Source organism: Scyliorhinus torazame, chromosome 2 (genome assembly GCF_047496885.1).
Source record: "Scyliorhinus torazame isolate Kashiwa2021f chromosome 2, sScyTor2.1, whole genome shotgun sequence".
NCBI classification, from domain to species: Eukaryota; Metazoa; Chordata; class Chondrichthyes; order Carcharhiniformes; family Scyliorhinidae; genus Scyliorhinus; species Scyliorhinus torazame.
The window spans coordinates 99,921,189-99,943,771 of record NC_092708.1 but is presented as its reverse complement, the minus strand read 5'-3'; the positions used below and the strand labels follow the sequence as shown (position 1 = coordinate 99,943,771).

Here is a 22,583-nt window from a genome sequence, read left to right as displayed (position 1 = left end):
AGGGCAAACATTTTATGGCATGGACAGCATTATTATCAGTTAGCTTGATAACAAACTTAATTCTCATTTAAATATGACACCGGGCTGCCAATTTCAGCCAGAAGGAAGAGATTTGTGATGGGTGGCAACTTGTTGGTCCACTTGTCACAGAATAAACAGAGGATCAGAGGCCCTCCTGAGGGGAAGATGGAGGTCAGAACAATCGTGAACAGGCTATAATTTGGGCTAGGGGACTAGTAAATGGTGGAGGGCCCTCCACCTTAATCACAGACCTTTTGTTTTCTTCCCATCTGTTATCACTATCTTTATTCATCTGTAACGCAAAGTAAAATGAAGCATTAACCCTACCTACTCTCCACAGAAGCTGCCTGACCAGAGTATTTCCAGAATCTTTTCCAGTCCCTACAGTATCTTGTCAAAGTTATCCCTCAACAGATGTTTTTACTTTTTTTAAATGGGTTATCTCGTCATCATTATTTCCAGTTTGTGGAATTTTGCTGTGAGCAATTCGGCTGCCACACTTCGTACATAAAAATTTAACATTGATTGTCTTGAGGTTTTAAAAGGTGCTGAGTAAATGCAAGATTTTCCTTGAATTTTAGTTTTTGATTTGGTATGAATATAATATCTTGTTCACAGTGGCTAGCACAACCTCTTCACCAGCACTCTTGGGAATCAAGGAACAACGTTCTAACTATGAGAAAACAAAGACACCTATGCAATATTACAACAGCCAACGAGACAATATGACACACACAGATTTAACTATAGGTAAGGAATGGAGTGATTACAGTTTTGTTTATAAAGTCAGGTATTATTTGAAGTACTAAATGTGTCATTTTTAACAATTAGAACTTTTCCCGTCCGCATTTGGTCTGCAAACTGATTAAAAATCCAAATTTCAGTTTTGGATTTATTTCTACAAATTAGGTACTTACAATATCATGATAGCATTGGAGTGAATTGAAATTATAGATAAAACCAAATTTAACATTTGTAAAGGTATATAAGTACATTGCACGACAGTTCAAATTTGACATTCCATAAATGTTTTCAATACAGCGTGTGGCACTCTGAGGTGTCTCTCTACATACATTTTACGTCAAATATACAACCCAAGGGTTTTACGAGTTTGAACCATTCAATGTATTATGCGGGGTGGCCTTACACTGTCACTTGCTCATGGGGGTTTTGCAGCAGTTGCCCCAAGCTTTAGTGCATCCTTCAGCACATAGTCCTGGACATTGGAGAGTACCAGCCCCCATTGTGTGTCGCCAACCTGAGACCCATTCCCAGACTTCAGATTTTAGCTTTGGTGCAAACCAAAACCACTTCATACTGATGCTAACATTGTAATGTAGATATTTCTATTCTGTTTGTTTTGCAAAATGATTTTCCAACAAACCTGGCTTTAAAATACCAAGCACTATGAAGTAAATTTTGTTTTGAAACCTATCTTTTGGTGAGGCATTCATGGTTCAGAGAATTAAAATTTGAGCAGAGGTGATATTGTACTGGAGTGTTTATTTTGACAGCACCTGGCAGGAAACCTTTTATTAGGCTTTATCACGTGTACAAAATCTTACATACTTCAATTTTCTCCAGCATTTTGTATTCAGATTTACTCTCTATTCAGTGTAAACAAAGAACAAAGAAATGTACAGCACAGGAACAGGCCCTTCGGCCCTCCAAGCCCGTGCCGACCATACTGCCCGACTAAACTACAATCTTCTACACTTCCTGGGTCCGTATCCTTCTATTCCCATCCTATTCATATATTTGTCAAGATGCCCCTTAAATGTCCCTATCGTCCCTGCTTCCACTACCTCCTCCGGTAGTGAGTTCCAGGCACCCACTACCCTCTGCGTAAAAAACTTGCCTCGTACATCTACTCTAAACTTTGCCCCTCTCACCTTAAACCTATGCCCCCTAGTAATTGACCCCTCTACCCTGGGGAAAAGCCTCTGACTATCCAATTTTGATGTGCAACACTGCTGAACTTTCAGCCCTAATTAGAGTTCAAGTGTAACATTACAGTCGTCATTAGGTTTACCATTACAGTTACCGAACTGTTTACATCTGAAATTACACATTCTTATTTGAAATTCAATATGGCATTTCATCTTTTCTTTTCTAGTGCTTTCCCATGATTTATTTTTATAACCCATACTCCTTTAGCTGAGTAATTGTAAATGCAAGTGCAATGTATCTCTTTTCCATGTTAATTACAATATATTGTTATGTAGGTTCCAGTAAGCCTTCACCTATTTACATTGGTTCCTATTCTTCACCAGCAAGAGAGGAATCTAGACGACTTCATGTAAGTATTGAATACTTCTAAGAGAAAATATAAGGTGGCCTGAGCATTCCATAAATCTTGAGAGCACACTGACTTTGTACCTTTTTAATTTGGGTTAATCTGAGACAAATAATTATGGTCTTGTTTTTCTAGAACTGTTGAGTTTTATGAAATGAGATTATGCAGCTTCAGTTCTCAGTATTTGGTATGAATTAATCAATAGAAACAATTAGTATTCAGAATTTCAAGAAATCTAAATATTATATTGATGTAGTAGGAGGTTTCAGTCAGTAATACATTTGCTGGACAGTATCAGTTGAGTACACAATATCACACTTGGTATATAGGAATTTGTGACAAGATCTTGAATGCAAGCTTCGTTTTCCAATTGACAAGTGCATTAATTTCAGTTTTGTTTTTTCTCCATAACATTGTTTTCCTCTGGTGGATGAAAATAATTGAAATTGCCAGTTGTTTAGTCCCTGATTTTATATTGGGCATCTACAATCAAATACAACTCTTCCTGCAACTTTTACAAATTGATACAGTTGTTACAAATTCAGGTTTTCCTTGTGTGCCTTATCTACTTTAGTGGCACTGCTTACTCCTGTTAGGGAGGGAATTCCATAATTTTGAGCCAGCAATTGTGATAGTAGTTCCAAGTCCAGTATGAAGAGAACATGGAGGTGGTAGTGTTCCCGTGCAGATGTAGAGATCGTAGCTGTGGAAGAAGCCTTGGTGAGTTGCTGCAGTGCATCTTGTAAATGGGCCGTGCTGCTGTGCATCTTTGCTGGAGGGAGTTTTTGATGTTGGATGGGATGCTGATCAAGTGCGCTGCATTGTACTGAATGACATCCAGCTTCTTGAGTATTGTTGGAGCTGTGCTCATCCAGGCAAGTGGAGAATATTCCATCACACTTCTGACTTAGGCCCTGGAGAAAGATGGTGGATAGGCAGGAGGTGAGTTTGCTGCAGAAGAATTCCAGCCTGCTGTAGTCACAGTATTAATATTGTGTAAGGATCCTACCTGTTTATTCCCTTATTTCCCCGTTTATTTTTGCTATTACCTTTTTGATCCACTGATGAGTAATGGGGCTGTGACTTTAGTTCAGCCTGTATCTTTATGGCAAAGAAGCAGCCTGTATCATCCTTTAATTCAAATAAACAGATTCTGGAAGACTTCTGTTTTAGACTGACATCAGTGAAGACTCTTGTGGCAAGTGGCCAATGAATGGGCCCAGGAGGCTGTGCCCTACCTGGTAACAGGTGGTGATTGTATATTAGCTCACTGGAATGTTTTTCAGAGCCACGAGGTTTCATTGTAGTTTCATTTTCAATTCTGCAAGCTGGATGGACGAATCTAACCAACTCTCTCCAGGAATATCCAATTAATTCCCACCAAAAGGCCACTTGTAAGAACACCTCATTCTGCAGAACTGGCTGTACAAATGGAATCCAGAATCTGATGTCTCTCTCTCAGCACAAAAATAGGCTGATGTGCAGCTAGAGCCCTCTCCTGGAAAAGCTGAGTAAGATATACTGCCTGCTAAGCCGAAAGAAGATCACTACATGCTGTATTCCAGAGACTTTAATCCACACGCATACTGTGAAGGAAGTGCACTAAAGGACTCATTATCTGAAGCAAGGACTCTTAACGTTTCACCTTAATTCCTATTATTTGGCCACCTCTCTCCCCCCCCCCACCCCTTCTGTGTTTATCTGTCTTGTGTATGTAGGTAGAGGATGAGGCAGATAAACGGAAGTCAGGTATTAGCTCGACATTAAGCAGCTGTGTTTATGGTATATCTCATATTCATTCTGGTTATAAATAAACAGTAATTGTGTTGCAACTTACAAACCTGGTGACTAATTATTGGGCTGCCAAGGTCCAAGGATTTTCAGGGATTTTAGTAAGAATTATTGGTTAATTCAGTTGTGTTCTCTCCGGGGCATGTGGGACTGGAATTGACTGCGCTCTTGCCCAGAGTGGCATAACGATTGTTACAATCCAGTTATGATCCATCGACATTGAAAGAGAAATCAAAGCACTTTGTTTTAACCAATAGAATTACATAACAAGGTTTCACTTTTTTTTAAAAAAACTTTATTGTATATTAAAATTAAACAAAACAGGACAAATAGAGCAAGGGAATAGTGATGAATGGCAGGATCCGGGGAAGCACCGAGGATCACAGGGACCTTAGTTTGCAAGTACAGCGGTCTCTTAAGGTAGCAGAGCAAGTGGATGCAGTGGATAAGAAGGCATATGGTATACTTGCCTTTATTAGCCGAGGCATAGAGTTTATGAGCAGGGAGGTTATGCTGGGTAAAACATTGGTTCGGCCACAGCTAGGGTATTGTGTGCAGTTCTGGAATCTACATTAAGGAGGGTTGTGATAGCAGGGGAGATTTACTCGGATGAGTAAATGCCTGAGCTGGAGAGTATTAGTTAGGAAGAGAGATTGGATAGACTGGGGTTGTTTTCCTTGGAATAGAGGAGACCTAATATATGAAAGGTAAGAGAGGCAAAAATAGACATTGAACCACTGGAAAATGAGGCTGGAGAAGTAATAATAGGAAACAAAGAAATGGCAGAGGAACTGAATAATTACTTTGCATCAGTCTTCACGGGGAAGACACCAGTAGGATGCCAGAGCTCCAGGAGAATCAGTGGGCGCAGGTGAGTGTAGTGGCCATCACTAAGGAGAAGGTTCTGGGCTAACTGAAAGGTCTGAAAGTGGATAAATCACCTGGACCGGATGGACTACACCCCAGGGTTCTGAAGAAGATAGCTGAGGAGATTGTGACTGCATTGGTGGTGATCTTTCAGGAATCACTGGAGGCAGTGAGGGTCCCAGAGGACTGTAAAGTAGCTACTGTAACACCGCTATTTAAGAAGGGAGCGAGGCAGAAGACGGGAAATTATAGGCCGTTTAGACTGACTTCAGTCATTGGCAAGATTTTAGAGTCCATTATTAAAGATGAGATCGCGGAGCACTTGGAAGTGCATGATAAAATAGGACTGAGTTAGCATGGCTTCGTCGAGGGGAGGTCATGTCTGACTAATCTGTTAGAGTTCTTTGAGGAGGTAACAAGGAAGTTAGACAAAGGAGAACCAATGGACGTTATTTATTTAGATTTCCAGTAGACCTTTGACAAGATGCTGCATAGGAAACTGTTTGAGCCCTTGGTGTTAAGGGTAAGATCCTGGCACGGATAGAGGATTGTCTGACAGGCAGAAAGCAGAGAGTGGGGATAAAGGGGTCTTTTTTAGGCTAGCAACCGGTGCCTCGGGGTCGGTGCTGGGAACAGAACTTTTCACAATATACATTAATGATTTGGAAGAAGGAATTGAAGACACTGTTGTTACGTTTGCAGATAATACAAAGATATGTAGAGGGACAGGTAGTATTGAGGAAGCAGGGGGGCTGCAGAAGGTCTTGGACAGGCTAAGAGAGTGGGCAAAGAAGTGGCAGATAGAATACAATGAAAAAGGTGAGGTTATGCACTTTGGAAGGAGAAATGGAGGCATGGATTATTTTCTAAATGGGGAAATGCTGAGGAAATCAGAAGCACAAAGGACTTGGGAGTCCTTTTCACGATTTTCTTAAGGTTAATGTGCAGGTTCAGTCTGCAGTTAGGAAGGCAAATGCAATGTTAGCATTCATGTTGAGAGGGCTAGAATACAAGAGCAGTTATGTATTTCTGAGGCTATATAAGGCTCTGGTCAGACCCCATTTGGAGTATTGTGAGCAGTTTTGGGCCCTGTATCCTAGCAAGGATGTGCTGGCCTTGGAAAGGGTCCAGAGGAGGTTCACATGAATAATCCCTGGAATAAAGATCTTGTTGTATGAGGCACAGTTGAGGACTCTGGGTCTATACTCGTTGGAGTTTAGAAGGATGAGGGAGTATCTTATTGAAACTTACAGGATACTGCGATCCCTAGATAGAGTGGACGTGGGGAGGATGTTTTGACGAGTAGGAAAAACTAGAACCAGATGGCACAATCTCAGACTAAAGGGACGATCCTTTAAAACAGAGATGATGAGGAATTTCTTCAACAAAGGGCGGTAAATCTGTGGAACTCTTTGCCGCAGAAGGCTCCCCCAAAACAGCCATGAACATCCCCCACCTTGCCTCGAAACCCTTCACTGAACCTCTTAATTCATACTTAATCTTTTCTTATCAAAGAAAGTCACAGAAGTCCCCTTGCGGAGGAAGAGGTCGCATTTACCCTTCGTAGCGCCTCGCACCATATTCCCTAGTTTATCTCCTCTCCTTAGTCTTCATCACCTCACCTCCCTGCACTCCCAGCCACCTGTATATATCTCCAATTCTACCCTCCCCTCCCGCATCTGGAAGCAACAGTCACTCCAGCAGGGTGCACCTTGGTAACCTGGGGAACTCCAAACTTTCCGTGCAAGGTCCCTTACCTGCAGGTACCTAAACTCACTTCTTCTTGGGAGCTCTACCCTCTCCTTCAGTTCCTCTATACTGGCAATACCTTCTTCCGGGTACAGATCCCTCAACTTAACCAACCCCACTTCTCTCTACTTCCTATGTATGCCATCTATCTCCCCCCTGGCTCAAAACCGTGGTTTTCACAAAACGGTGTTATCACCGACACCCCCTCTATCCTAAAGTGCCTCCTCAGCTGATTCCAGGCCTTCACCGTGGACTGCACTACAGGACTCTCCCGAGTGTTTCCTTGTCGCCATTGGCAATGCCACAGTCACTATAGTCCTCAAGCTGGATCCCCTACAGGATTTTTCCTCTATCCTAGCCCATTTATCCCCATTCTTCCCAACACCGTCTCACTTTCTCCACGTTCACCGCCCAGTAATAATGTAGCAGGATCTTCAACGCCAATCCACCCTTCTGATTCTGTCTGTAACAGGGTCCTCTTAACCCTTGGCACCTTCCCTGCCCATGCAAAGCCTGAAATAATCATATCCAGTTTTCGAAAGATGATCTTTTCGAAGAAGGGAATTTTCACAGTAACTTCGTTGCAGCATTGTGAGCCGACTTGTGACAATAATAATGATTATTACATATAACAGGCATACCCATACCACAAACTGCAGACCAAACCCGGTCCTTCCCAGGACCTAGACAGGTACCACTACTCCACCCGGTCAAATGCCTTCTCCGCGCCCATGGACATGGACACCACTATCCCCGGCATCTGGGCTCTCAACAGGGGTCATGATCACATTTAACAGCAGCCTTATATTACTAGAAAACTGCCTGCCGTTTATGAAGCCTGTTTGGTTCTCCGCAACCACCCCCGGGACACAACTTTCCATCCTTCCCACCACCAACTTAGCAAGCACTTTCACATCCGTATTTAATAATAATCTTTATTATCGTCACAAGTAAGCTTAAATTAACACACCAATGAAGTTACTGTGAAAATCCCCTAGTCGGTACACTCCGGCGCCTGTTCGGGTACACTGAGGAAGAATTCAGAATGTAAAATTCGCCTAACAGCACGTCTCTTGGTACTTGTGGGAGGAAACCGGAGCACCCGGAAGATACCCACGCAGACGCTGGGAGAACGTGCAGACTCCGTACAGACAGTGACCTAAGCCGGGAATTGAACCTGGGACCCTGGCATTGTGAAGCGACAGTGCTAACCACTGTGCTACCGTGCCATAACAAAATGGGCCTATATGATCCACATTCCAATGGGTCCTTCCCCTTTTTTGTGTTATTGTGCATGGTCAGAGATTCCCGCTTATTCTACCACCTCCAGCCCAGAGCAGGCTACATTGTCACGAAGAGTAGCCTGGTTTTAATTTATCTGGGTGTCTGCTGAGAACATTAGTTTCAGTTTGCACCTTAGGCAGTTTGCAGCTCACTAAAACACAGCAAAAGTAAATTACAGTTAACAAAGTATGTGCTCTCACACATCAGTTGTTTATGGGAGAAGATTTTAACTGTCCTAGAGCCAAGGATAGATAGGTTGAGCCCCAGGTCAATGGGTAGAATATGAATGGCAAAGGAGCTGGGTGGGTTTATGGAAAAGATGGGTATGGTGGGCCCATGGTGCTTCTTGAACCCAGGGGGAAGGAAGTATTCCTTTTTCTCACGTGTGTGTATAGGGTGTATTCACAAATCGACTTTTGATTAGTGTGGAGGGGGCAGAAAACGACCTTTAGATTAATTATGTAGAGGAGAGCACATTGTGAGCAGCAAATACAGTCGACTAAATTGAAAGAAATGAATTGCTCCTTCCCTGAAATTGTGTTTGCGTCCTTGGGACAGCGAAGAGAGAGGAGGTAACGGGGCAGATGTCGCACTTTCTGCAATTACATGGGAATGGGTGATGGAGTGATCACTCCCTGCGGAAATCTAACAAGGGAGTTAAAGGGAAGGTGTGTATAGTGATTTTTATGCTGGGGTTAGCGGACATGACGGAGGATGATCCTTTGAATGTGGCAGCTGGTGGGTGAAGAGAAGGGGAAGGAAATTTACCATTAATTTTAAAAGTGTTTTCTCTGACCTTTCCCTCTCTGATGCTGAACTTTCAGTCCTCAGGAAAGGACTTGGTTTCATCTCTTTACGCCCTTGCCTTAATGAATTTTGGGCTTGACGCAATGTTGAACATGTCTTCTATTCTCTATGTTTACTTCTTTCAGCAGGAAGAGGTCCTCTCCACACGCAACCCCCGGCTATTCAACGGATCCTTTCACCTGCCACTCCAATGTTCTCCCTCTACCTGGGCCACCCCCTCACGCCTCTCATCTTCACTTGATCTTTTCATTGAGAACTGTTTGTGTGACATCAGTTGTCTTAATTTTTCTGCACCTCTCACCCACTCCAACCCGTTTCCTCCTGAATTTTCGGCATTCCATTCCCTCGAGTCCAATCCCTGAATTTGTTAATAAACCTGCTGAAGGGTGATGCTATTGTTGGCTGGTGTATGTACTGACCTCTACCTTACAGAGGATGGGTGCCAGCTCTGACTGTTCTTCCTCCTTCCCTGGATCGTGACACCACCACTGAACATCCACCATTGTTTTCAGGATTGCCATTGACCTCATCTTCTCTAGAGAAATTAGATATTTTCTTTCCACCCCCACCCCACGCAGCTTACAACATCAGTCTCCCAACCCAACACAGCCTGTTTCTGGCTCCTTCCCAATATCCACAAACAGTACTGTCCTGGTAGACCATTATTTCAGCCTGTTCCTCCCCACTTAACACATTTCCTCCTTTATTTGACTCTATTGTTTCTCCCCTTGTCCAATTTCTTCCCACCTATATTCATGAATCCTCTGATGTCTTACGTTATATCAACAATTTCCCGATTCCTGGCCCCAATCAGCTCCTTTTCACTAGGGATGTCCAGTCCCTTGACACCTCCCAGTGCCAAACAGGATGGTCTCATTCTTGCTTGAATAGAGGCCTGAACAATCCTCATCCAACACCAACCTCCTCCGCCTGGCTGAACTTGTGTTCTCATTGTACATTTGCTGCTTTAACTAATCTCACTTTCTTCTCCTTTAACTAATCTCACTTCCTTCTCCTTTAACTAATCTCACTTCCTCCAAATAAAAGGTGTGGCCATGGGTACCCGCATGTGCCCCAATTGCCCCTGTCTTTTTGTGGGGTATGTGGAACATTCCTTGTTCCAGTGCTACTCCGGCCCCCTCCCACAACTTTTTCTGGTAAATCGATGACTGTATCTTTTCCGCTTTGTGCTTAAATCTGAACCTGGACAAATTCATAAATTTTGCTTCCAATATTCATCCCTCTCCCACCTTCACGTGGTCCATCTCCAATAATTCCCTTTCTTGATTTTTCAGTCTTCACTTCTGGTGATGGACTATCTGCCAATATTTATTACAAACTCAGTCTCTCAGCTACCTCAACTACACCTACCTACATCCTGCTTGCTCTCAGGACTCTGAAGATGGTTGGCCTAAGAAACTGTCCTGAGAATCTTCTCTTTTAGTGTACACAATTACTTTTTTTCAATTAAGGGGCAATTTAGCGTGGCCAATCCACCTACCAGGGAGGGTGAATTGTGACGAGGATGCAGGGATCCTACAGCAAGATCTGGACAGGTTGGGCGAGTGGGCAAACCAGTGGCAGATGCAGTATAATTTGGATAAGTGTGAGGTTATTCATTTTGGAAGCAAAAGCAGGAAGGCAGATTACTACCTGAATGGTTGTAAATTGGGAGAGGGGAGTGTGCAGCGGGACCTGGGTGCCCTTGTCCACCATTCGCTAAAGGTAAGCATGCAGGTACAGCAGGCTATAAAGAAGGCTAATGGGATGTTGGCCTTCACTGCAAGAGATTAAGTATAGAAGCAGGGATGTGTTGCTGCAATTGTACAGTGCCTTGGTGAGGCCACACTTGGAATATTGTGTGCAGTTTTGATCTCCTTTTCTGAGGAAGGATGTTCTTGCTCTCGAGGGAGTGCAGCGAAGGTTTACAAGACTGATTCCAGGGATGGCGGGACTGTCATATGAGGAGAAATTGACTATGTTGGGATTGTTCTCGCTGGAGTTCAGAAGAATGATGGGGATCTCATAGAGACTTATAAAATTCTAACAGGACTAGACAGGGTCGATGCAGGGAAGATGTTACCAATGATGGGTGTGTCCAGAACCAGGGTTCACAGCCTGAGGATTCAGGGTAAACCATTTCGGACAGAGATAAGGAGACACTTCTTCACACAGAGTGGAGAGTGGTGAACCTGTGGAATTCATTACCACAGGAAGTAGTTGATGTTAAAACGTTGAATATGTTCAAGAGGCGGCTGGATATAGCACTTGGGGAGAATGGGATCAAAGGCTATGGGGAGAAAGCAGGATGATCAGCCATGGTCGTGATGAATGGCGGAGCAGGCTCGAAGAGCCAAAAGGCCTCCTCCTGCTCCTATCTTCTATGTATCTATGTACCAGGCACATCTTTGGATTGTTGGGGTGAGATCGACATGGACAGTGACCTGAGGCCGGGATTGAACCTGGGTCCTCAGTGCCATGAGGCAGCACTGATAACCACCGTGCTGCCCTCTGAGAAACTTCCTACAGCGATGTCCAGGAGATGAGATGACTAGCTTCCGGCAACCATTTTCCTTTTGTGCTAGATATGACTCCAACCAGTGGTGATTTTCTCCACCCCATTTCCCATCAATTTGCTTGGGCTCCATGGTTGTTGTCCAGGGCAGTCACTCTCTGATTACCTCTGGAATCATCTCTTTTATCCATGTGGAGTTGAGTTTAAAATTAGATCAGCTTTAATCTTGTTGAATGGCAGAGCAGGCTCGAGGGGCCAAGTGTCCTACTCCTGTACCTAATTTGTATTTTTGTATATATATATATATATATGTGAGTTGCCGCAGAATTTCCAGCCTCTGCCCTGCTTTTGTAGCTACAGTATTTGTATGGCTGGTCCAGTTCAGTTTCTGGTGAATGGTAACCCCCACGTTGTTGGTAGTGTCGATTCAACAATGGCATTACCATTGCTGCATATTGACACTGACTGTTTCAGTATCTTGAGGAGACACAAATGATGTTGAACATTGTGTGAACATCCCCACTTCTGACCTTATGTTGGAGGAAGGGTTATTAATGAAGCAGCTGAAGATGGTTGGGCCTAGGATCTCATCCTGAGGATCTCTTGCAGCGATGTCCTGGGACTGAGATAATTGACCTCCAACAGCCACAGCCATTTTCATTTGTGCTAGGTTTGACTGCAAACAGTGAAGACGTTTTGCCTGATTCCCATTGACTTAGTTGTGCTGACTCCTTGATGAGTTACGGCACAAGGAAGTGCTGAGAGTTTTGGCCAAGGTTGGTATCATTACCGGTACAGGCTTGAAGGGTGGAAGGGCCTGTTTCTGTGGTGTATTGTTCTTTGATCTTGGAGTAGGTCATTCGCACATTTGAGCCTGAACCACCATTTAGTATGACCATGGCTGATCATGCAAATTCAGTATCCCACTCCCGCTTTCTCTCTATACCACTTGATCCCTTTAGTTGCAAGGGCCACATCCGGCTCCCTGTTTAATATATCCAACAAACTGGCTCCAACAGCTTTCTGTGGTAGAGAATTCCACAAGTTCACAACTCTCTAAGAGAAGTTGTTCTTCCTCATCTCAGTGCTGAATGGCTTCCCCGTATTCTTCGAAAGAAGTCTTACAACACAAGGTTAAAGTCCAACAGGTTTGTTTCAAATCACTAGCTTTCAGAGGGCAGCTCCTTCATCAGGTGAGTAAAGAGGAGGGCTCCACAACCACACGTATATATAGACAAAGTCAATGATGCAAGATGTTACTTTGAATGTGAGTCTTTGCAGGTAATTAAGTGTTTACAGGTCCAGACGGAGCAACTGGTGAGAGGGATAATCACAGGTTAAAGAGGTGTGAATTGTCACAAGTCAGGGCAGTTAGTTGGATTTTGCAAGCCCAGACCAGATGGTGGGGTGTGAATGTAATGAGGCATGAATCCAAGGTCCTGGTTGAGTCCGTACTCGTGCGCTACAGCAACAAACAAAAAAACGCACCGACCTCCTCAGAAGACAAACACAGGACACAACTGACAGAATACCCTTCGTCGTCCAGTACTTCTCCGGAGTGGAGAAACTACGTCTTCTTCGCAGCCTTCAACACATCATCGATGAAGATAAACATCTTGTCACGGCCATCTGCAAGATTTGCCAGATCATCGACATGGATACCACCATTACACGTGACCGTACCAGGGACGCGGTACATACTCGTGCGACTCGGCCAACATTGTCTACCTCATACGCTGCAGGAAAGGATGTCCCGAGGCGTGGTATATTGGCAAGACCATGCAGACGCTGCCACAACGGATGAACGGACATCGCGCAACAATCACCAGGCAAGAATGTTCCTTTCCAGTCGGGGAACACGTCAGCAGTCAAGGGCATTCAGCCTCTGATCTTCAGGTACACGTTCTGCAAGGCAGCCGTCAGGACGCGTGACAACTCAGAATCGCTGAGCAGAAACTGATAGCCAAGTTCCGCGCGCATGAGTACGGCCTCAACCGGAACCTTGGATTCATGTCTCATCTCCACCATCTGGCCTGGGCTTGCAAAATCCTCCCAACTGTCCTGGCTTGAGACAATTCACATCTCTTTAACTGTAATTATCCCCCTCTCCAGTCGCACCGTCTGGACCTGTAAAGACTTAATTTCCTGTAAAGACTCGCATTCAAAGTATCATCTTGCATCATTGACTTTTTCTATATTTATGGTTGTGGAGCCTACCTCTTCACTCACCTGATGAAGGAGCTGTGCTCCGAAAACTAGTGATTCCAAACAAACCTGTTGGACTTTAACCTGGTGTTGTAAGACTGCTTACTGTGCCCACCCCAGTCCAACGCCGGCGTCTCCACATCATGGCTACCCTTATTCTTAGGCTGTGACCCCTAGTTCTGGGCATCCCCGACATCGAGAAAATTCTTCCCACATCTAGTCTGTCCAGTCCCATCAGGATTTCATGTTTCTATTAGAGCATCCCTCATTCTTCTGAACTCCAGTGAGTATAAGTTCAGTCGATCCAGTCTTTCTTCATACATCAGTCCTGCCATCCCGGGAATTAGCCTGGTGAACCTTCATGCACACCTTCAATAGCAAGAATGTCCTTCCTCAAACTAGGAGACCTGCACACAGTACTCGAGAAGTGACCTCACCAAGGTCCTGTATAACTTCAGCAAGACATCCCTACTTCTATTCTCAAATCCTCTCGGTATGAAGGCCAGCATGCCATTATCTTTCCTCACCACCTGCTGTACCTGCATGCCAAGCTTCAGCGACTGTTCCACCATGACACCCAGATCTCGTTGCACTTCCCCTTTCCTAAATTTCCACCATTGAGATAATCTTGTCTTCCACCAAAGTGGATAACTTCACATTTACCCACATTATATTGCATTTGCCAAGTATTTGCCCACTCAGCCAGCCTGTCCAAGTCACCCTGCAGCCTCTTTGCGTCCTCCTCACAGCACACACTGCCCCCCAATTTAGTGTTGTCTGCAAATGAGGCGATATTGCATGCACTTCCTTCATCCAAATCTATAATGTATATTGTGAACAGCTGGGATCCCAGCACTGAACCCTGTGGTACCCCACTAGTCACTGCCTGCCACTCTGAAAAAGGACCCGTTTATTTCCACTCTCTGCTTCCTGTCTGCCAACCAGTTGTCTATCCACGTCAATACATACCCCCAATATCATGAACTTTAATTTTCTCACTAATCTCTTGTGTGGGACTTTGTCAGAAGCCTTTTGAACGACCAGATACACAACATCCACTGGTTCACACTTGCCCATTCTACTAGTCACATCCTCAAACGAAAACCCAGAAGATTTGTCAAGCACAATTTCCCTTTAGTGAATCCATCCCGATTTGGACCGATCCTGTCCCCGCTTTCTAAATGCTCAGTTATTTCTTCCTTAATAATTGACTGCAGCATTTTTCCCACCACCGATGTCAAGCTAACCAGTCTATAATTCCCTGTTTTCTCTCCCTCCTTTTTTAAAAAGTGGGGTTATATTAGCTACCTTCCAATCCTGGAAAAATGCTGTAAATACAGAATGCTGTAAAAATGATCACCAATGCATCCACTATTTCTAGGGCCACTTCTTTAAGTACACTGGGATGCAGAGCATCAGGCACTGGGGACTTGCTGGGTTTTAATCACATCAATTTTCCCAATACAATTCCTTGACCTATAAGGGTTTCCTTCAGTTTTTCCTTATTGCTAGACTCTCTGTCCCCTAATATTTGCGGAAGGTTATTTGTGTCCTCCTCAGTGAAGATAGATCCAAAGTATTTATTCTAACTGTAAGCAGCCTACATTTGTCTTCACCAGTCTTTTTTTCTTTACACATCTATAGAAGCTTTTGCAGTCAGTTTTTATAATTTCTGCAAGCTTACTCTCGTATTCTATTTTCTCCTTCCAAATTAAACCCTTTGTCCCTGCTGAATTTTAAATTTCTCCCAGTCCTCAGGCTTACTGCTTTTTCTGGCCAATTTGTATGCCTCCTCTTTGGCTTTAACTCTGTCCCTGATTTCCCTTGTTAGCCATGGTTGAGCCACCTTTCCAGTCTTACTCTTTTGCCAGACAGGGATGTACAATTGTTGAAGTTCATCCATGTGTTCTTTAAATGTCTGCCATTGCCTATCCAACGTCAACCCCTTAAGTATCCTTTGCCAGTTTATCCTAGCCAATGCATGTCTCATACCACCAAAGTTAGCTTTCTTTAAGTTTAGGACCCTAATCAGACTTAACTGTCATTCTCCATGTTCATGAAGAATTCTACCATATTATGGTCACTCTTCCCTAAAGGATCTCTCACCACAACGGTGCTAATTAATCCTCTCATTGCACAATACCCAGTCTAAGATGGCAGGCTCTCTAGTTGGTTCCGTGACATATTGGTCGAGAAAGCCATCTGTTATTCCAGGACATTCTGCTCCATCGCATTGCTGCCAGTTTGATTAGCCCAATCAATATGCAGATTGAAGTCACCTATAGTAACTCTGTACCTTTACTGCATCTCTAATTTCTTGTTTGATGTAATCGCCATCCTCACAATTACTGTTTGGTGATCTGGACACAACTCCCACTAACGTTTTTTGCCCTTTGGTGTTCCGCAGCTCCACCCATACTGATTCCACATCGTCCAGGCTAATGCCCTTCCTTACTATTGTGTTTATCTCCTCTTTAACCAGCAACGTTACCCCATCTCGCTTTCCTTCTATCTTTCCTGAATATTGAATACCTCTAGATGTTGAGTGACCATCCTTGGTCACCCTGGAGCCAGGACTCCATAATCACAATTACATCCTATCCGTTCATGCTTGTCAGTGCAGTTAATTCATCAATCTTATTACAAATGCTCCTCGCACTGAGACACAGACCATTCAGGCTTATTTTTTGAAATGTATTGCCCTTTAAGAATTATGATGTAGTGAGGCCCTTTTTGATTTTTGTCTTTGGTTTCTCTGCCTTCCACTTTTCCCTTTGTTGCCTTTTGTTTCTGTCTCCAGCGACTTCCTGCATCCTTCTTGAAAAGTTCATAGAAACCAAATTTGCACAGCCCTTGCATTAAATAGCCAATGAAGGTTGGAGCCCATCCTTTTCCCAGACCACGAATACCATCTTCTTTCACAGTGATAGAAAACCCTTTGAGATGTTCTGGTATTTTCCAGGATTCACCTGGATGCCGCACTTTACCAAATTCAAGGGCACAATAGCAGTGTGTGTTAGACCACAACTCCGGTTTCCATCCCCCTGCCATTTAAATTTAAAGCCTCCCCAACAGCACTAGCAAACACTTCCCCCTAGGACATTGGTTCCAGTCCTGCTCAGGTGCAGAACATCCGGATTGTACTGGTTCCACCTCCCCCAGAACAGTTGCCAATGTCCCAGGAATTTGAAACCCTCCCTCTTGCACCATCCCTCAAGCCACGTATTCATTTTAGCTATCCTGCCATTCCTACTCCGACTAGCACGTGGCACTGGTAGCAATCCTGAGATTACTACCTTTGGAGGTCCTACTTTTTAGTTTAATTCCTAACTCCCTAAATTCAGTCAAATGCTCCTTGACATCAGGAACAGTCACACTCACCTCACCTCTGGAATTCAGCTCTTATGATGTTTGGATTAAGGCTGCAATGAGATCAAGAGCTGAGTGGGCCTAGTGGAGCCCAAACTGAGCATCAGTGAGCAGGTTATTGCCTCTTAACACTGTTGATGACTCCTTCCTTTGCCTTTGATCAAGAGTAGACTGATGGGTTTGTAATTAGAGGGTTGGGTTATCCGATGTTTTATGGACAATTGCTCGGCAGTCAACACCTGTAGAACCAAGCAATGAACCACAAAGTCAAGATTAAGTGGGAATTAGGTTGTGTGTATTAAAGACAGGAATACATATTAAATCTATTAAACTCACTGTTGCCTCACAGTACTGAGGTTCCGGGTTCGATCCCAGCCCCGGGTCATTGTCCGTGTGGAGTTTGCACATTCTCCCCGTGACCCCCACAACCCAAAGATGTGCAGGGTAGGTGAATTGGCCACGCTAAACTGCCTCTTAATTAGAAAAAAGAATGAGTACGCTACATTTATTTTTAAAATATCTATTAAACAAATGAAATTTCCTTCTCGACCCTCGTACCAAATATAATATTTGTCTATGAAAAATCCATGGCAACAAATTTTCTAATTGCTTTGTTCACAAAGTTGTTTACTAACTGGACAGCATTTACTAAAAGGAAAATGTAGCTTGGATAAGTAAAAACAGAAAATTGCAGTTTCTGGATGATCCATCCCATATAACTACATGTATAACTGACATGTTATGAAATCAACATGAACTCACCCTCTGCATTTATTCCAGTTTTTAAAAAGATTTGTATCTTATTTGGCAACATTAAAAATATATTGATATACTAGCATCTAATTCATGGCCATCTGTTAACTCTGCTTTATTAATTTTAATCTTTTATTACAGCATCCACAGATGTACTATGCCCCAGAAGAATCAAACAGAAGAAATTATGATACGTATAGAATGTATATGCAGTCTCCACACCGCTATGAAGACCCCTATTTTGATGACCAAATGCATTATCAAACAGCAACTGATTATACATCACAACATGGACTTAAAACGTCAACTAACTATGTAGACTTGTATTCCACTACACGGCCGCCTTACAGAGCAGACCAGTACCCAGGATCCCCAGACTCCTGGGTTTAATACTTGGGAGGCAAAATTTTAAAAAAATATTTTTGCTCTCTTTCTAAGAGATTTGATTGTAAGTGATCATGATGTAAAAGATTTCTGGTGGAGACAATGTGAATGTAATCTTAAGGAAGGAATTCGGGATGTGCTTTTTAACAAGAAAATCAAAGAAGGAACTGCAAAGGAAATTCGATGGGGAGAGTCTTTTAACTCTTGTGTCTAGATGTTAGATTTCTTATGTGTAGCTCTTGTAACTTGGTGGAGGTGTGGGCCATGTGATGAAAGGTTTGAGGTGGAAGAAAGTAATTTGAGAATGAGTGGGCCAATGAAATGTGAAACTTTTGTGAATAAAGTCCTACTCTTGGTTTGTACAGACATTTTAAGTATATGCCCTTTTAGTTTAATTAAAATAATGAGCCTTCAAATTATGTATTCCATTTCCCCTTGTAAATTTGCTTTCTTTTGGTGTAAATATGGAAGTGCCATATGAACAAGGATTGCTGTCATTTCTGAAAGCAGTATCCTGTATTGAAAATGTTTAAAATCCAGGTGTCATACAATAGATGAATTGTTCTAAATGACAATAAGTCACATTTTGTTTTAAAGGAGTTTTGTAATTTCAAATAATATGCATTTCCCAGTAAACTGGATACTTATTTTTCCATTCCCATTCTGTGGCTAGTTTCACTGCCATTTGCTATATGCATTTATAAATAAATGTGATCATTACCTTCACTGAGGTTTTTTGCTCAAGTTTGTTTTTACCATTCAAGGTACAATTGATGGATTTGCTACCTAGATGCTCGTGTTTATTAATCTGGTGCTACCAGATTGCAAGATTCTCTTTTTTAACATAGGATTCGAACCAGCATTTTGCTTTTGGTGCTATCATTCTGCATTCGTCTTTAGCTTTCCTTCTCTTGGCCTTCTAATTTTGGTTTATAATTTTTTACATCTAATTTTACGTCCTTAAAACAACTAGTGGCAAGTTTGGTTCAGTGCAGTAATTTCCAAACAAATTGCTTCAATATTCTTGGTGGCAGAGCCTTCAGTTGCTAGATTATGTAGGTTTGGGCAAGAATTCACCATTGTGTATTTTCTTGGAATGTTCAAGTGGGAAATTAGGTTCTGCAGCCTTCGTCCTCCAAATGTAGCAGGTGCTGCTATTACATACCAGTAAAATGAAGGTTGTAGTCATATATGATGTGTTTTTCATGTCACTTTATTTGTGTATACAGTTGATGCCTTTCTTTCCTGAGAAAGACACTAAATTAATTGAGTTTGAGTAATATCCTTATTGGTGTGACAGTTGAGAATGAAACAATGCTGCAGGATGTGAGAAGTAAGTTCTATGTCACTGTAAGCAAGGTGCTTTATTATGCAAAGAAAAATGGGAAGATTGTTTTAAGATTAAAGCAGTCTCAAATCCATTTTCAGTGAAGTTAGGCAACAGACAAAAAGACTCTTGCATCAAAGCTCTGAATGGGACTTGATTCCTCATCCGAGCTACTAGACTATCTTTTGCTCTGTAACCTAAACTTTTCTCTAGCCAATTCATGCTGCCTAATTTCCTTCTCTCTTTGAAACTCTGTCCTCATCTTTTCCCTCCCTTTCTAACTTCTCTCTATGGAGTCAAGTTCAAGCTTTCACATTTCAATTTCTTTTTCTATTTCAAGCTGATTTATTCACAATTGAATTATAGCTAATTTAACGGAATTGCTATTTAGATTAACTATTTTTCTTCCAATCCCAGGTGGTGCACTATTACTTCATTCATGTCTGCTTTCTTAGCTCCTGCTCTTAACTCTTCTGCTAATGCCATTAAACTAGCCTTTAGTTCATAAGTTCATAAGATATAGGAGCAGAATTAGGCCATTTGGCCCATCAAATCTGCTCCACCATTGTATCATGGCTGATATGTTCCTTGTCTGCTACCGACAATGTTACAGACCAAGAGCTGGTTGGCGAAATCAGCCAGAGCATCCCCTTCCTAGAAGACATGATCTAGGAGCGGGAGTAGATAATTTAGCCTCCCAAACCTAACACCCTCAAATGTGATCATGGCTGATCCTGGCCTCAACTTCACTGTCCTGCCCGTTCTCTATAACCCTTCAACCCATTACCAATTAAAAATCTGTCTGCATCCACCCCTCTCTGGTGTAGCGAATTCCACAGACTCCCAACCCTTTGGGAGAAGTAGTTTTTCCTCAAATCTGTTTTAAATTTGCTACCTCTTATTTAAGATTATGACCTCTCGTTTTAGAATGCCCCACAAGAGGAAGCATCAGCTCCACGTCTACTTTATCCATACCTATTAGCATCTTGCACATCTCAATTTGCTCTCCCCTCATTCTTCTAAACTCTAGAGAGTATAGGCCTAAACTGTTCAATATCTCCTCATAAGACAAACCCCTCATCTCTGGAATCAATTGAGTGAACCTCCTCTGAACTGTCTCCAATGCTATAAATGCCAATATTCCATTTGCTTTCCTTATTATCTGCTACACCTGCATGCTCGTTTTCTGTGACTCATGCATGAGGACACCCAGATCCCTCTGCATCGGAGCATCCCAAAGTCTCCCCATTAAGAAATTAAGTTGCCTTTCCATTTTTTCAACCAAAATGCATTACCTCACACTTATCCATGTTAAACTCCATCTGCCACATTTTGGCCCACTCTCCTAACCTATCTATATCCATTTGTAATGTTCTTATTTCCTCATTGCAACTTACTATCCCACCTATTTTTGTATCATCTGCAAATTTGGCTATAGAATCTTCTCTCCCTGTATCCAAGCCATTAGTATATAGCTGGGGCCCAAGAACCGAACCCTGTGGCACCCCACTAGTTACATCTTGCCATCCAGAAAAAGACCCATTTATGCCGACTCTGTCTCTTGTCCGTCAGCCAGTCTTCTATCCAAGCTAATAAATTACCCCTAATCCCATGTGATCTAACCTTGTGAATTAACCTTCAGCGCAGCACAATATCAAACGCCTTCCGGAAGTCCAGATATACTACATCTACAGGATCTCCATTACCTACTTTGCTTGTTACATCTTCAAAGAACTCTAGCAAATTCGTCAAACTTGATTCACCCTTCGTAAAACCATGATGGATAGCACTTTGGCTTTCTAAATGTCCTGATATTACATCCTTGATAATTGAATCTAACAATTTTCCAACAACAGATGTTAAACTAACTGGTCTGTAATTTCTCACAGCTTGTGTAGAAGAGTGTAGTTTAGTCGGGCAGTATGGTCGGCACGGGCTTGGAGGGCCGAAGGGCCTGTTCCTGTGCTGTACATTTCTTTGTTCTTTGTTCTTTGTTCCCTCCCTTTTTGAATAAGGGCATCCAATCCACTGGAACCTTTCCCATGACCATGGAATTTTGGAATATCATAACCAATGGATCCACTAGCTCTGCTGCCACTTCCTTTTCCACCTTAGGATGTCAATCCCAAGAGTTTGTTGAATACCATTTCCCTACTGATGCTGACTGTTCCAAGTTCCACCCTTTCTATTACCTCTGAATTGCCCGTTGGAATGGTACTTTTGTCCTCCACCGTGAAAACCGATGCAAAGTATTGATTTAGCATCTCTCTCCAATCCCTCCACTCCCCAAATGTGGCATCTAACTTTGCCAGTTCGATCAAATGGTTCATACAAATAGGGGCCTACCTTGACCCTGACCCAGCTTGAAATGCTGACAGTTGCCTCGATATTTTTAAAGTGGAGGCAACCACTGGGTTTGAAGAGTACTTTGCCGGAGCAAAAGGCAGACACGCCATCTCCAGCATCCCCAAACTGGACCCTCAGCACAACCCAGACTCTAACCGCACCCTGGTAGACCCCCGGGTCTCCTTACCATTCCAAAACTTCCTGGTTGGCAGCCCACTAGTAAAAACATCAAATTTGGCAGTGCAAGCCCCATCCCTCCCCACTCCACCCGATTGACTATTCCTCTGCAGGACCCCCCCTCCGAATCCTTGGGGGTTTTCCCTGCCCATATGAAATTGGATATAAACCACTCAATCCCCCGAAAAAATTACTTGGGTAAAAATACTGGAAGACACTGAAGTAAAAACTGGAACCTTGGTAATATGTTCATTTTGATGGACAGAACAAACAAAAATAAACTTTTACTATCAAAGTTCAGAAAGATGAAACAATTTACAATATATATCTTGTACTCATAACATTCCAGGTCTGAATGAGGTACATGTGAATTAACAGGCAAAGTGTGGTAGAATACAACACACTACACAATAAATGGCAGATGTTACCAAAACTGATTTCTATGGATTTCTCAACAAGCCACATAGACGCACTGAAGCTTCATCTTTCTATATTTTCTTTTTTTTAAATAGATTTAGAGTACCCAATTATTTTTTTTCTCAATTAAGGGGCCATTTAGTGTGGCCACTCCACCTAACCTGCATATCTTTGGGTTGTAGGGATGAAACCCACGCAGACACGGGGAGAATGTGCAAACTCCACACAGACAGTGACCGGGGCCAGTAAGCTTCATCCTTCTTACAAGGGTTTCC

The 22,583-nt window shown here is 42.8% G+C and overlaps 1 protein-coding gene across 1 annotated transcript in view; it reads left to right on the top strand.

Moving 5' to 3' along the window:
• Positions 1-18,767, top strand: part of pkp4 (plakophilin 4) — a 328,075-nt gene extending 309,308 nt beyond the window's left edge. The window contains 3 exon segments of the mRNA XM_072474888.1: positions 640-771; positions 2,247-2,320; positions 17,799-18,767. Coding sequence (XP_072330989.1) covers positions 640-771; positions 2,247-2,320; positions 17,799-18,047 — 455 coding nt within the window. The 3' untranslated portion in view covers positions 18,048-18,767.
• Positions 18,768-22,583: the final 3,816 nt, after the last annotated feature.